The sequence below is a fragment of the Amblyomma mixtum genome, chromosome 2, assembly GCF_055824585.1.
Source record: "Amblyomma mixtum isolate Tamu chromosome 2, ASM5582458v1, whole genome shotgun sequence".
Classification (NCBI taxonomy): domain Eukaryota; kingdom Metazoa; phylum Arthropoda; class Arachnida; order Ixodida; family Ixodidae; genus Amblyomma; species Amblyomma mixtum.
The window spans coordinates 114337478-114351269 of record NC_143013.1 but is presented as its reverse complement, the minus strand read 5'-3'; the positions used below and the strand labels follow the sequence as shown (position 1 = coordinate 114351269).

The window sequence follows — 13792 nt, the reverse complement described above, 5'->3', positions numbered from 1 at the left end:
CGAAACTGACGATATTAGGCCATGTCATCTCCAAAGATGGCGTCCTTCCTGGCCCTGCCAAACTTCGCGCCGTCGCTGACTTTCCCAAACCGACCACCTTAAACCGCTTTCTTATTTCTACGCCTCAATATTAAGCGACCAAGAAATAATTACTTCATTGCAGGCAATAATTCGTTCGATGTTTGCTCGAGCTTGTGGATAATTCGCATTGTGTGCTGTGTCTTGTCCCTTTGTTTTCCTCTATGTAACCGCATGTCGGTTGCAGCTTCTGCTCACAAACCCTGCTCATGGTGGCACTTACGTTCGCATTTGGGCATCCGTCCAAACCAGCGACCGCTACGGCAAACGGAGCTGAATGCGCCCTCTAGTACGTAGCCGTCGTCGCATCGGAAGTTGATGAAGGTCCCCTCTGTGAATTCTGTCTTGTTCAAGTCATTGAATTCATAGACTTGCAGATGTGGTCCGGGCTTGAACCGCGTGCAATTGTTCTCTGTGCAAAGGACGTGACAAAAGGGCTTTCTATGAATTAGGAATATACGAGCCCTGCATATTACAATGCTGAAATTTCCCTCTCTATCAAGCGATAGAAAATTTATTTTGCGAAAAATGAGCTGGACAGCAAATAAACTTAGTTTATAGGCTGGTATCTCAAAGCTTAGATGTCGAAAGAGGGACTGGTTTGGATGGGGAAACATTTATTGCCAAGCAATGCAGAGAGGGCAAACCCAGCCTCCCCTTACGCGGCACGAGGCAACCCTTAGAGGGTTGCCCTTAAAGGCCAAAGGAAGTCCTTGGAGGGCTATCCGCTTCAAGGCGTCGGTAATTATCCGGCGCTGGTCAGCAGCAGCATGCTGATACGTTCAAGTTTACATGCCCATCGAACCGGCTGGAAACACTAGCATGATAAAAGGGCAAAACGCAGATGACATTCGATAAAGACGATTTAACTGCCCGAACATTGCTGCACAAAAGGACATGGAACATTGCAATGACGCTTCATGCAAGGAGGACAAGTATTAAATTGAATGATCCACCAAGAGGAGAGCAGCAGCTGGTAGACTGAAAGAACAGGTCACTCACCGACGCACGTGGGTATGTCGTAATCCCACTGGCCATCCTCCTTGCAGTACAGCTGAGCACTTCCTTTCACACTAAAGCCTCGATGGCAGGTAACAAAAGCATTGTCACCAGATGTGAAGAAGTCGCCACCTGATTTGTCGTCGGACACTTGGCCGTGCGCCACTTGAAAATTGTCGCAAGCGTCCTGGGCTGCAACAAAATTCAGCACGACATTAACGCTACCAAACACGTCTGTTGTTGCTCTGACAAATTGCGGCACAGAGGAATATCATTCCGTATAAAGGGGAGAGTGCGTACAGCCACTATTTCAGGAAGAAGACAAGCGTGTTTTCGCAAATATGCTACAAGCAAACGCAAAACACCACAACCCAGCAAGCTACTGGCCCGTCCTCAGGGAAATACGTGCATCTAGTGAACGAATCAAAGCTTAAATAGGCATTCAGGCTGCCGCTAAACCGTTAGCCCTATTCACAAGAAAATACCCTGTAGCATAAACATATTACACACTAAAAACTCATATGTCTGAGAGACCCTTTTTAAAGACAATAATTGATATGCGAACTTTTAAGAGACTGGCCGGAGAGTCAGTTTCTGGAAGCATCATCTTGCGTTCCACGAGAAAAGATCATTAAAGCTTTATTACTTACAAAATCAATGGCTTTTGCATTCAAGAAACAATTTGATATTTCTATACAGGCTGAAGGAGCGATTTCTTCCATCCATTATTTGGTGTCCCGAGGTATTAGTGCGAAATCAATATTCCGATGGGTAAACCGCGAGTAACTTCTTGCGGTGTTTGTGGGTTTGTGCCTAGTGAAATAAATAAATAAAAATAAATCAAATAAATATCCATGGCTGGGATTATAAAATGCGGCGCCGCCAACAGATCAGCCTCGCTGGCAATTGCACGAGAGCACTAGGCTCTCGCCGCTATTTTTTTTTTCTTCATTGAAACTAGGCTCTCGCCGCAGCCGAACTTGCCTCGAGTTAAACAGCACTCACGCGCTGTGCACTGCGCATCGTCTTGTTCAGTAACTAATACTACCGCCAAACTAATATTCGCGCTTTGAGCTATGTGATGGTAGAGTCAGAGGGATGTGGGCTGCAGCAGAAACAAGGCACTGGAGCATAGGACGCCGGCGTACATCGGGTAAATTGGCATTGACGGTGAAAAACTTGAAAGCACGCGTAACTGGCGCCCTGAGTCTGTGGAAGTATAGTCGTGCTTGCAGGTACGTGGCAGTGGTGTCCACGTCCAAAACTGATGTGCTTTGGCAACATATTTCGCGCTAAGCAATGCTAAACATCCAGCCACTTTTTTGCGCACTTGCAGAAAGAGACCGCGGGATGCGAACTCTTCATGAGAAATTTTGCGAGAAAATCTAAAGCAATACTAGTCGTATATTTGAGGGACATTCCAAACTAGGAGATATATAGCTAAATAATATTGAACAATAATTCTTCACGAAAGAGGAAATACCGATTTCTATGGACAGGCTAACATGAAAAACTACCGTCCAACCACCATGTCGAGATTACAATAGTGTTCCCACTGACCAGTGTTGTAACCATTCCAATAGAATATCGAAATTGGTTCCAGCAAACAAGAATGCTATTTTATGCGTCCCCTTTAGTTACAAGACAATTTTTAAATGCTACGATTTTTTTTTATTTCAAACCTCAAGAGCCCCTAGTATGAAACATTACATGGCGTTGATATGATGCACGGCGTCCTGCGGTAGATCATTCAAGTCCCGAGATGACGTGACGAAAAAAGATCGGGAATGAGCACTGGGAATGAACCAGTGCCATGGCAACCATGGCGCTGCAGCCACTGCGCCGCACTGCGCATGCGCAGAGTCGCGGCGCGCAGCTGGGATATAAGCCGGAAGCGACGCGCTCGCTCCTCAGACGCGCACCATAGAAGAAAGAGACCGGCCGTGCTCGTCGCGGCAGCAGTACAGGCTGCGTGAAATTTAGTGTTCCGATCCAGAAGTCGACGCATGGCACAAGGACGGCCAGCAGCGTGAAAACGAGGCGAGAAGGGCTAAGCGGGTGGCCGAGACGCCCGAAGAACGAGATGAACGTCTCGCGAAGAGACGCCGTCAAGCTGCTGAACGACAACAAAGGCGTGTCGCTGCCGAGATGTCAGTGGACGAAACTGCTTTCGCTTCCTTATATCCTGGCCTAGCTGAGCTAAGCCACTGCCACTTTTTTTTCTAAGGTTAAATTGAGGTTACACTGGTGAGGATCCCGTATTGCTGAGGCGTATTCTAGTGTAGGGCGGAAAAAGGTTAACTATGGTAATGATTTGGTGAATGCGGTGGCAAATCGTAGATTCCGACGTATAAATCCAAGCGTACGATTAGCCTCGTTAGCGATATTCATGTTTGGTTTTGCGTTACCCTAATTCCCAAGTACTTACTGGAATTGACGGACAACACTTGCCAAACAAAAAGAACATATTTAAAAGGAGTATGCATCTGTCGGCAGTGGAACTAAATCAAACATATTTTGGAAACATCAAGAGACATTAACCAATGTTGGCCCCAAGTTTTTATTCGGTTGACATCATTTTAAAGAATGTTAACATCAGTAGTGTTAGAAATTGGGCGTTAAGTTACACTGTCGTCAGCAAATAAGAGGATAGTCTCGGAAATATTGGAAGGAAGATAGTTAATGTAGATGAGGAAAAGCAAGGGTCCTACATCTGTGCCTAGGGGAACACCACAAGTGACCAGTCTACGAGGACCAGAATATTTTTCAGCAGAGACAAATTGGTCCCTGTGCATCAAAAAGTTACAAAGCCATTCCATTGCTACCAGATTAAGATATAGGCATGATAGCTGCAGTAGCAGTCTTATAGACGGTACATAATTTATCCAAAGCTTTTCCGAAATCACGGTGTTGTGTGTCAGTAGGAATTTCGCGTTCAAGATCGGAGCTCAGGTTGGTAATAAAGAACCACATGAACGCCCTCTCAAAAATCCATGTTGGTTAATGCGTTTAATTTTTGCGGCGACAAGGAATTTGACTATTTGGAATAAATAATCTGCTTCATTAGTTTCGAACAGAAGCTTGTGAGAGAAATGAACAGGTGAAACAGCACAAAACAGCTGAGCCCTTTTTTGGGGCTGGAATGATCTTATCAACTTTCAAATCTAGTGGAAGGACACGTGTTGATATGGACTGCTGAAAGAGGTGGCACAATATTACACTTAAAATATTTTTTAGAGTTTTTGCTTTTCAGAACTTATGGGATACTTCGGCAAACTCATGGCATCGTCATGCTCGGCCTGGTCCGCGCTCGCTGCAAACAAGCGCAGATACGCCCCCAACACCCCCGCCATTCCAGATGACTGCTAGTAGGCTGCTCCCATATCATCAACTCCTCACCCGACATCCCTCCCTCCCTCATTGGGTCTGCCACGCCAGACTCCAATGTTACAGGGCTGGATGACCGACCGTGACGCTCCTCCTCCGTGACGCCCTAACCTCAGGCCCCATGACAGGTTACTGCCTTCAGTTTCTCCAACACTCTTAGCAAAAGGCTCTGAACAAAGAGAGCTTACCCTTGGCGTTATGGAGAGTGTAGCGAAATAAACTGGAAAACCCCATGCTCCTGCCCAATGTTACAGCCCCGGCTGGCTTCAACATCTGGAAAATGAGCAGCCGTCGCAGAAAATCTCACTACCATAAGGGTCACGTTTTCGGCAGAGCATAAGAGCCTCGCCAGACACCGGAAACACAAAACCTGGAGCCCGAAACCCATCCTGGGCCATACCATCTTACAGTTTGGACAGTCAGGACGGATTTCAAGCCGAATGGTTAATGACGATGGATTTTTCTGCCTCAAGGGCAGGTTTGACCAAACAGTGTCATGGCACAAGGTATTTTTTCCTGACACAAATGGGGGACAATGACCCATTTTCCAAACACATCAACCCAAATAAACCGAGCACCAGGCCAGGCGAAAATCTGTACTCATTTTTTCACCGGTGGGTATCCAGTGGGACGAGGCGTCGCATCCTGCACCTCCCGTATTCTACGCGTATGCTCCACTAGGCAACCTCTGCGGACTACACGCCCAAAGGTTTAAAAGGATGTGTCATACAGCTGGAGAATTTACAAATGTGTCAAGTCAATGCATGTGCAGTCAAAGCGGCGCGAGGGCTCATCGGCCGCGTGCGTCCATCCGGTTTCCCCCGCTACTCCACATATCGAATACAGGGATCAATTATTCACCTACAACGAGCTCACTAAGCACTTTTATCTAGGCAGACGAGCGTTTCCCCTCCCGGATAAGAAATTGACCCGCAGCCAGTCGGTCACGTTACGCTTGCTCCAAACGAACTCATACCCCAACCCCTGGCGCATGAAGCACATCGACCTAGACTACGACGGACAGCATGTGTGTGACCAGTGCAGTGAACGTGTAGACTTGACCCATATGCTGTGTGGTTGTGCATCAAGTGACGCCTACGCCAAGAACAGGGAACATTGGGACAAAGTACTAAAGAGTGTTTCACTTGACGACCAGCTTCGGGCTGTCCAGGAGGCCCGCGCGGCGGCGGAGAGCTTCGGGCTCTCTGTGCCTACGTGGGAGCTGCCCTCTACACCTGGCGCCTAGCCGAGTGTCCTCCAGGACCCCTACTGTGGGAAATAAAGTTTTACCACCACCACCACCATGTGCAGTCAAAGGAAATGAGCGTTAAGAAAGGGCGAAAATTTCGAGGTGCAGATAAGGTAACGTTACGTAATTAATGAGGCATGACGTACCATAACTTCATCACCCGGAGCCATACGGAGCACACTCGTTAGAGCAGCAAGTCGGGCAAGTTGTTTTAGGCGCATGGTGGATGTGGAACGAAGAAGCAACACGGACGAGCGCTCGTGTAGTGAGTAGCGCTTGTCCAGGCTTCTGCGTTCTATCTTCGTCTCTACGCGCCTTTTCCATCACGCGGAGAATATTCGGAGCCACTGACAGCCACGCGGACACACCTCTGGGCCACTCGGAACCAATCTTAACGCGGAGCGGCCACTTTTACCAGCCTTCCAGTGATCTGTTCCTCCAAACGTGTCTTGAAACACACGCCAACTGCCTCGCGGAATATGACACCAGCAGAAATGTGTGTCACTGTTCCTAAATGGAAGCGACAGTGTGGTCAGAATCCTGCGGTACATTAATGTGGCCTGGCAGCAGAGCACCAAGTTCAAGAGTGTGATCCCACAGCTAATACAAAGGACGCAATATGACTATAAGAACATAAACGTACGCAGTGGACAGGACACAGAAGAAAACTAGACTGAACGAGCGCAGAACTAGCTGAGTTATTGGAGCGAAGCCCCCTTTCCTCCAGCAGCAGAACCGATGCGCACCAAACACTGAAAGAACCACAACCAAGAAATTAATCTTATCAAGCCAAGAAAGTGAAGCTCTTGTACAGGTGTATCGCCGCCTCACTAACGCATTGAAGCTTTGCACATCATAAGCTTAGGGTCTGAAAAGTGCTCTGTTTGCCTCGTAATTAAATTGGTTGGGTTAGTGGCAGAAAGTAGTAACGTCGTGTCTTCTGCACAAATAAGAAACCTGGCGACGTCACGAGTGTTGACATCTATAAATAATATATTTTAATAATATATTTTGTAATATATTTTACACATGTCGCCCCGCCGCTGTGGCTGAGTGGTTACGGCGCTCTGCTGCTGACCCGAAAGGCGCGGGTTCGATCCCGGCCGCGGTGGCTGAATTTCGATGAAGGCGAAACTCCGTTTCATACATCCGTTTCATGATCCGTTTCATACATCAGGTGCAACGCTGTCAAAGCTAGTGCTGTTTTTTGCGCAGCCTGCATCCGTGACAGAAAATAGTGCGTTGCTTGTGGTGAGCGAAAAATAATAAATGCATTGCCGATAGGCTTCGTGGATAATACAGTTGTGATCAGCGTGACAAAAAACGATGTTATTGCGAGCGAATCGATCGAGATCTGTGATTTTGTATTTTGCGTCTGTCGTCTTTTTCCATTTCACTTTTTCGCTGTCCTCGCTGGCCGCCGTGTTTACTCTTTCCGTCCGCCTCCCTTTCACTTTTGAGAAAATGGCGTCCAGTTCAGCGGCTGCGGCCAGCTCTCCTGTCCGCATTTTCCCGAACGTTCGTGCACGCCAAGCAAGTAATTGCGAATGTGCTCGGCCGCACCAGGATCCGTTTTCCGGAGAAGTCTGTTCGGGAAGTACTGAGCGCTGTGAGCGAGGACACCGGAGTATCTCACCGTAGCGTTGCCAAAATCAAGGTGGAGCGTCTGTGCGGGCCTGTGGCGTCTCCAAAGAAAAGACCTCGCGACGTGAAGATTTCAAGCTCGCGAATAGTCAAGAATGACAACTTCACAGTCATGCCATCCCTCTGAAAGTGCACAGTATGTACGCGAAGAGGGAAGTCCCAACACTGGGAAGTGTGCTAAAGCTGGCAATGAGGACGACGACCTGCTGAACTTCAAGAAAACCACATTGTGGAGGTTGATGAAGGACATCGAATTCACATTTCATAAAAGAAAACGGAATCTTGCACTGATCGAGCGAAGTGACATCATTGCCTGGCGTCGCAGATACCTGCGGACGATCAAGGAATTCCGAGGACAGGGCAGGTACGGGTCGTTCCTTGCTTATTTTCTTACACAGCACGTTTAGACTGGCTTGACATAGAGCTTGATGTTAGCTTTGCAACCTCGTAGTCGGAACAGTGAGTGTTGCTTCAGGATAACACGTTTAGAAGAAATCGTCTTAACCACGTTGCTGTTGCCGACGTTTTGCGTAGTGGTGATGTTTCACGACCAGTTTGGCGCTACATTTCGGTGGGCCACGTGCCTGCAGGGTCAGATTAAATCGCTAAATTCCAATTGGTGCGGCAAGCAAAAGCAGCAAAACTGCCAAAAATGTAGCACTGCAATGGGTAGTGCCATCTCGTCGTCGCCGTAGGAACGAATGGACACCCATTGTACACTGCCAGTTGCTCCGGTGGTGCGAGTTACTGGCGCTACTGCTGCGAACGTTGGCAATTTTTGTTCGCAGTCGCCGCGAGTGAAAAGATTTCAACCGTTGCCGAATTAGTCAAGTACCCCATGCAAACATACAGTGAATATAAACTGGCTAGCAAATGCCGCCTGGGCGTGAAATATAAGCACGAACAAGGGAGCAATTAAACTGAGATAATTCTTTTTCTCGAGTGTCTTTGAGCGGCTGTTTGTGAGACAGGGGTCAGCAGTGCGTTTGTTGCAGTGCATTGCCTACTTACATGCTGCAGCGTGTTTGTTTTCTTACAAGCACTGACTCGTATACTCGGTTGTTTTTCATTTACAGGTGCATCGTCTACCTAGATGAAACCTGGGTCAACGCAGGGTACACAAAAGAATACGTCTGGCAGGACAAGACTGTAAAGTCATCTCAGAATGCCTTCCTGAAAGGTTTAACAACGGGATTGGCTGCGCCTTCGGGCAAATGGGCCCGTTTGATTCTTGTACATGGTGGGAGCAGTGCAACAGGATTCGTGGAAGACACTGCTGACTTCTTCAGAGCAAAAAAGGGAAACCACGCTGACTACCACTGTGAGACGGATGGCAACTACTTTGAGAAGTGGTTCACCGACACGTTTTTGCCAAACATTCCGGCCAATAGCATTGTCGTCATGGGCAATGCTCCATATCATGGCGTGGCTCTTGAAAAGGCAGCACTGGCTGTTTCCAGAATAAACCATTTCTCGCAAACACTGCTGGGTAAGCATTTTTTGTTGTCCTGTCTCATTTATTGTTTGCTCTTTCGAAATATTTTTACCTAGCGTTGTACAACCTTTGTACACAAAACAGCGCGGAGTGATACATTTCTCTTTATTTTTTTCTGCGGACTACTTCCGTAGCCTTCACAGCGTTGCACATGATGTATGAAACGGAGTATAGAGGCCCGTGAGCTGTGCGACGTCAGTGCACGTTAAAGAATCCCAGGTGGTCGAAACTGCCGGAGCCGTGCACTACGGCGTCCCTCATAGCCGGAGTTGTTTGTGACGTTAAACCCCAATAAACCAATAAACCAAACTTTTACACATGTACTAAATAAAAACGCTCCGAGGACGCTACCCTAAGGCGCACCAGATAAGATTGGCTTTATATCAGAAAAATATCAGCCAAGCTGCAGAAACTGTTGAGAGTTACCAAATATGGATTTCAGAGTGAGAGGGTAGTTCCACGAAAGCCTTATATCTCCACACAAGAGTATATCATTCTTTCAAGCAGTCGAATGCTTTTGAGAACTCAACGTAAATTCTTAAGGCTAGTTGTTTTCCTTAGTAGCCTTTCAGGATGAACTCTTTTTGCGCCCACACCGAATGTTCTGTGATCGCTGTTTCCGGAAACCAAATTTTGCCGAGTTCAGTATACCATGTTTATTGCTAAAATTTAGCATTCTATCTGATATTGTTACGTGACGGCCAGCCGAGGAATGATGCGGGTTAACAGAAGGCTATGAGATGATTTAATGGCCGCTGGCCTAGCGCGAGCGCTCAATTCCGCGCCACTGCCAGCTTTGTCTTCGTCCCAATATTATCTTTCCTGGTCCCTTAGAAAAAGCTGCCAGCACGGATATGGGTCTCTTGTTTGTGACTTTGCTTTTGTGTCATTTTTTTGTGCAAAGCTGGCACTTTAGCTAGATGAATTCACTTGGCGAATTGCACCTGTGACAAGCAGAGGTGGAAAATGTGGCTAAGACATGGTGATATTACGATCAGCGCATACTTTACTGGCTTCATTTACTGTCATTAGTTAATCCTTCAAAGACTGAATCTACTTCAGCGTCAGTCACAGGACTCAAAAAAAGGTATTTTAACTCGATAGCGTTAAGGGCCTCGCGTCGCAGAAAAGCCAGTGTCGGCGTCGGCGGCGTTTGCCGTGAGCGAAAAATCCCAGAAGCATAACTAAACAAAAGTCTTTTGGGTCGTAGCTTGGATTATTCTACGAGGTTTTACTGATCTACTGTATTGACTACCAGGACGTCCCTGTTGTACAGAAAACTTGTCATGCAGGCTTTTCTCAGTGCGGAAATGCGGCTACCTCGTTCGCCGGGTGCCTCAGCAAGCTGTACGCATAATAAGGCAAGGGGGGGGGGGGGGGGGGTGCAACCACACAGCCGAACAAACGACTCACTGCTGCTTCAACCAATTCCTTTTGTTGTTGCGACTGAGAGAAGGATGAAAACAAAAGTGCACGGGCCTGCAGACTGGCTCGAGCCTAGCCACCACCGCTGCCACGTGCAGGAGAGTTAAGACAAAAAATAAGAGGAAAGAGTGAAGGAAGACACGCGCATCTCAACATTGCTGTTGTTGTTGTTGTTGTTGCGACTGAGCGAAGAATGAAAAGGAAATAGCACGGGCCTACCAACTGGCTCGAGACGAGCCACCACCGCTGCCACGTGCAGATAGAGGAGAGGTAAAAGATCACAGGAAAGAGAAAAAGAGAAAAGACGCGCGTCGCAGCAACAACCGCGTCCGCCGAAGCGGACGCTGGATGAAAAAACAGATAAGCGGCCGAAGCCGCACTCATTCCACCTCCTCCTCCAACATTGCGCAGGGGCGCGTCTCTGCGCTATGGTGTAAAGCTCGCGTAAGTTCCCCGGCCATGTTTAAATTTCTGATTCCACTGCTCATCTGCAAGTTGTGACCGAAGGCTAGCATTCCATGATCGCGTGTTATGCCTAGCAACCCGCATATCTCTTACTCTGGGGCTTAGGTTAAAAAAAAAAGAAATGACATGACGATCACAACGTGTCAACCCGACATTCAGCAACAGCTGTTAATGCGATGTGTTGTGGTTGAGAACATGAGCGGGACCTCTTATCTTTGTAGCTCTATGCCGCCCTTTTCAGTATCCCACACATAGTCGTTTACGCACCAGCGTATACAGCTCGTTCCGTCGAAAATCCGTCGGCGTCGTAGTTGTAGTTGCCGGCACTGCACGTCGGAAAAAAGTATGTCTTGCCAACCATTTGCCGCAGAATGTTCCAAATGGTGTAATACCCTTAAATGTTTCGATCAGCATAAATTTATACTTAAATTAGAGAGCTTGCGGCCGGAATTCAAACCGGAGACCTATAATTGGTGCTGCGGGTGTGCACCAAGATGTGTGAGACAGTTACTGCAACTTCCTTCCCTCAAATACAATTTTCGATTACTTCATTACGGCACCTCTTTCTCTCTCTCTCTTCTTTCACTCCCACGTACCTCCCTTTCCTTACGGCGGGGTACGGGTGTCCACCGGGATGTGAGCCAATTACTGAGCCTCAAAAATACGTCTCGTTCGAAGCAGTTTCCAACGCTATATGCGTCGCGCTCAACGGGCGCTCAACACGCTGTCGCGTTCCACTCTAAAGGCGAAGCTTAACCTTCTTCCAATATTTATCATCCGCTGCTTGAATGTAATTCATTGAGTAGTTACCACGATCAGGTAAGCTTCACTTTAACAAATAATCATTAAATATATTATCGGAACATGTCCCCAGTTAGGGCCTTATTTTTAGTTTAATTTTTAATGGATGACCTTGGCTACACTGGGATTTATTATCTGACTGAGCTTTTCCCGTGACAGGTCAGTTCTCTTTTCACAAGAAGAGAATTTATCATGGAAGTATTGTACTCTCGGCCATCTAATTTCGTTTGTTGGTTTGTTTCCAAAAGACTTGTACGATTTCAGAGGTAACGCGTTTATCCTACTGAGTAACTAAGGCGTAATCCATGGATTACGATTTTTTTTCGGCTTCGATAAACGGCTTCTCTAAGTTGCCTATTGATTATCAAAGGCAGAAATTAGTAGTCCTTGTGAATGCACGTAAAGTCGGGCAGTATTTCACCAGTAACAGATTTCTCAGCCTTTAATGAAATGCCCCCTACACGACCTGAAGTCCGATTTAGGAAATACTTGTATATTGGCGAGCTTAACATACCGGCATTTTTGGCACCATGCCTGCTTTAGCAAAATGGCGTCCAATGTGAAGTGATGCTGACTAAAGAGTATCTCAAGTTGGGGCCACTTAATTTTTGCTGACTGCGTGTTCACGTGAATGGCATTGAGGATTTCTTGGAATCTTCTTCGCAAACATCTTTAAACCGCGGATGGCACAATATAGTTCAGTAAAGCAGAAAGTTGGGCTAGTTGGTATCGATCCATCTAACCGAGTGATAAGTGTTTTTCGACCAAGCTTCAGTTACTAGTGCGCTCTTGTCCTGTCCGTTCTCCCTGTGTTCTGCGTGTTTTTTCTGTGCGCCGTTTTTAGATGGATGGAACAATATATTGCGTGTTTCCCATGACCACGATTAGGAGCGACGCAAGAGTATCTCCCAAACACAGAACCACATAGGAAACTACAAACATCATCCAGGTCTCTTTCGTTGGGTACTTGCAAAGCATTCTCCCCATCCCTCTTTCTGGCTTATATTTATTGATTAAAAAACATCTTTATTTGTTCAGTATTCTCAGAACATGTGGGTGGGCCGCCTAGTCCGGTAGTCCATTTCTGGCTTATAGCTTTTTGTTACTGTGCGATACGTGTTCAGGAGCCCATGTTTTTATCTTAGCCCGCAGCGTTCTGTTTTTCTTGGTCAAGATTTCAAGAGTTGAACAATTGTCATTGGAGTGTTTCAATTCAGCTCTCATCTGAAAGAACGATTATCCTGCCACGTGCCTTCAAAATTGGGCTATCACTTCTGGAATTTCGTCTTTCGCTGTAGGCAGCATGTGTGCTTACACAACGTCAATAGCGGTGAGAGCTGGAAGGTTTAGCTCATTAGCTACATCGTTGATTTTGGACATAATATCTTCATTTTCAGACACAGGAATGGCGTGGAACTTATGATTAGCTTCCGGCTTTGCCACTGGAGTGCATCAACCTCCTGTCTTATTGTATCCGGATCAGAGTCACGTGCTCGCTTTTCGATTCCGTTTTTCTGTTTGTCAGGTGAGTAATCTTTTGATCATGCGTGCCCGCGTTTCTTAGAATTTCCACATACATGCCGGACGTTAGTTGAACGGACTGCTGGATGCTTTCAAATGCATGTTTGTGAGTGGTTAGCGTGTCCCGTTTTTTGTTCATGCCAACCAGCATGTCAGCAACTTCAGCATCCTGATGCTTCAGCTCTCTACTGTGACTACCTTTTGATTTTGCTGCCCAGCAAGTTGGGCACCGCCAGGCTTTCCCCCTTGCTCCTGCTAAGCTATCGCTAAATGTACGCGGAGGGGTTGCCTAGGTGTTGCTATGAGATTTTTCAGCAACAACTTCCCCGCCACGCCAAAAGTGTTTGTAGTGTTGTTTTTTTCGCGGATTTCAGTAACGTACCCACGCTTAATGCCCTGCAACCACTCCGTCGAACGGAGAAAATAGTAGAATCTACACAAGATGTTCTACTATGCTTCACTCACGGCACTAACCTTTCGCGCTAATGAAGCGTTCGTCTAGGATCCGCCCTTAACTGCTCGTTCCTTTAGAAACCGTGAAAGACTTACGCAGAAGATATTATGGAAAAAGTTGGCCACAAACTGAATCCATGTGTCTAATAGGTGCTCATTCTATCACGCAATACTATACGGTCCTACCCTGAACTTCATAACGAATCACTACGTTCACAGCCTGGTAGAACATGTGTTCGTGCCGCATTAGCTAAACGGCCAGGAATGCTTTGGTG

General features: G+C 46.9%; 1 protein-coding gene across 1 annotated transcript in view; it reads right to left on the bottom strand.

Moving 5' to 3' along the window:
• LOC149360634 (complement factor B-like) overlaps window positions 1–13792 on the bottom strand; it is a 135790-nt gene that overhangs the window by 99916 nt on the left and 22082 nt on the right. The window contains exons 6-7 of the mRNA XM_089572422.1: window positions 1081–1269; window positions 302–490 (exon numbers count right to left, since the gene is read on the bottom strand). Of these exons, the coding sequence (XP_089428548.1) occupies window positions 302–490; window positions 1081–1269 (378 nt within the window). The remainder of the gene's footprint in view (window positions 1–301; window positions 491–1080; window positions 1270–13792) is intronic.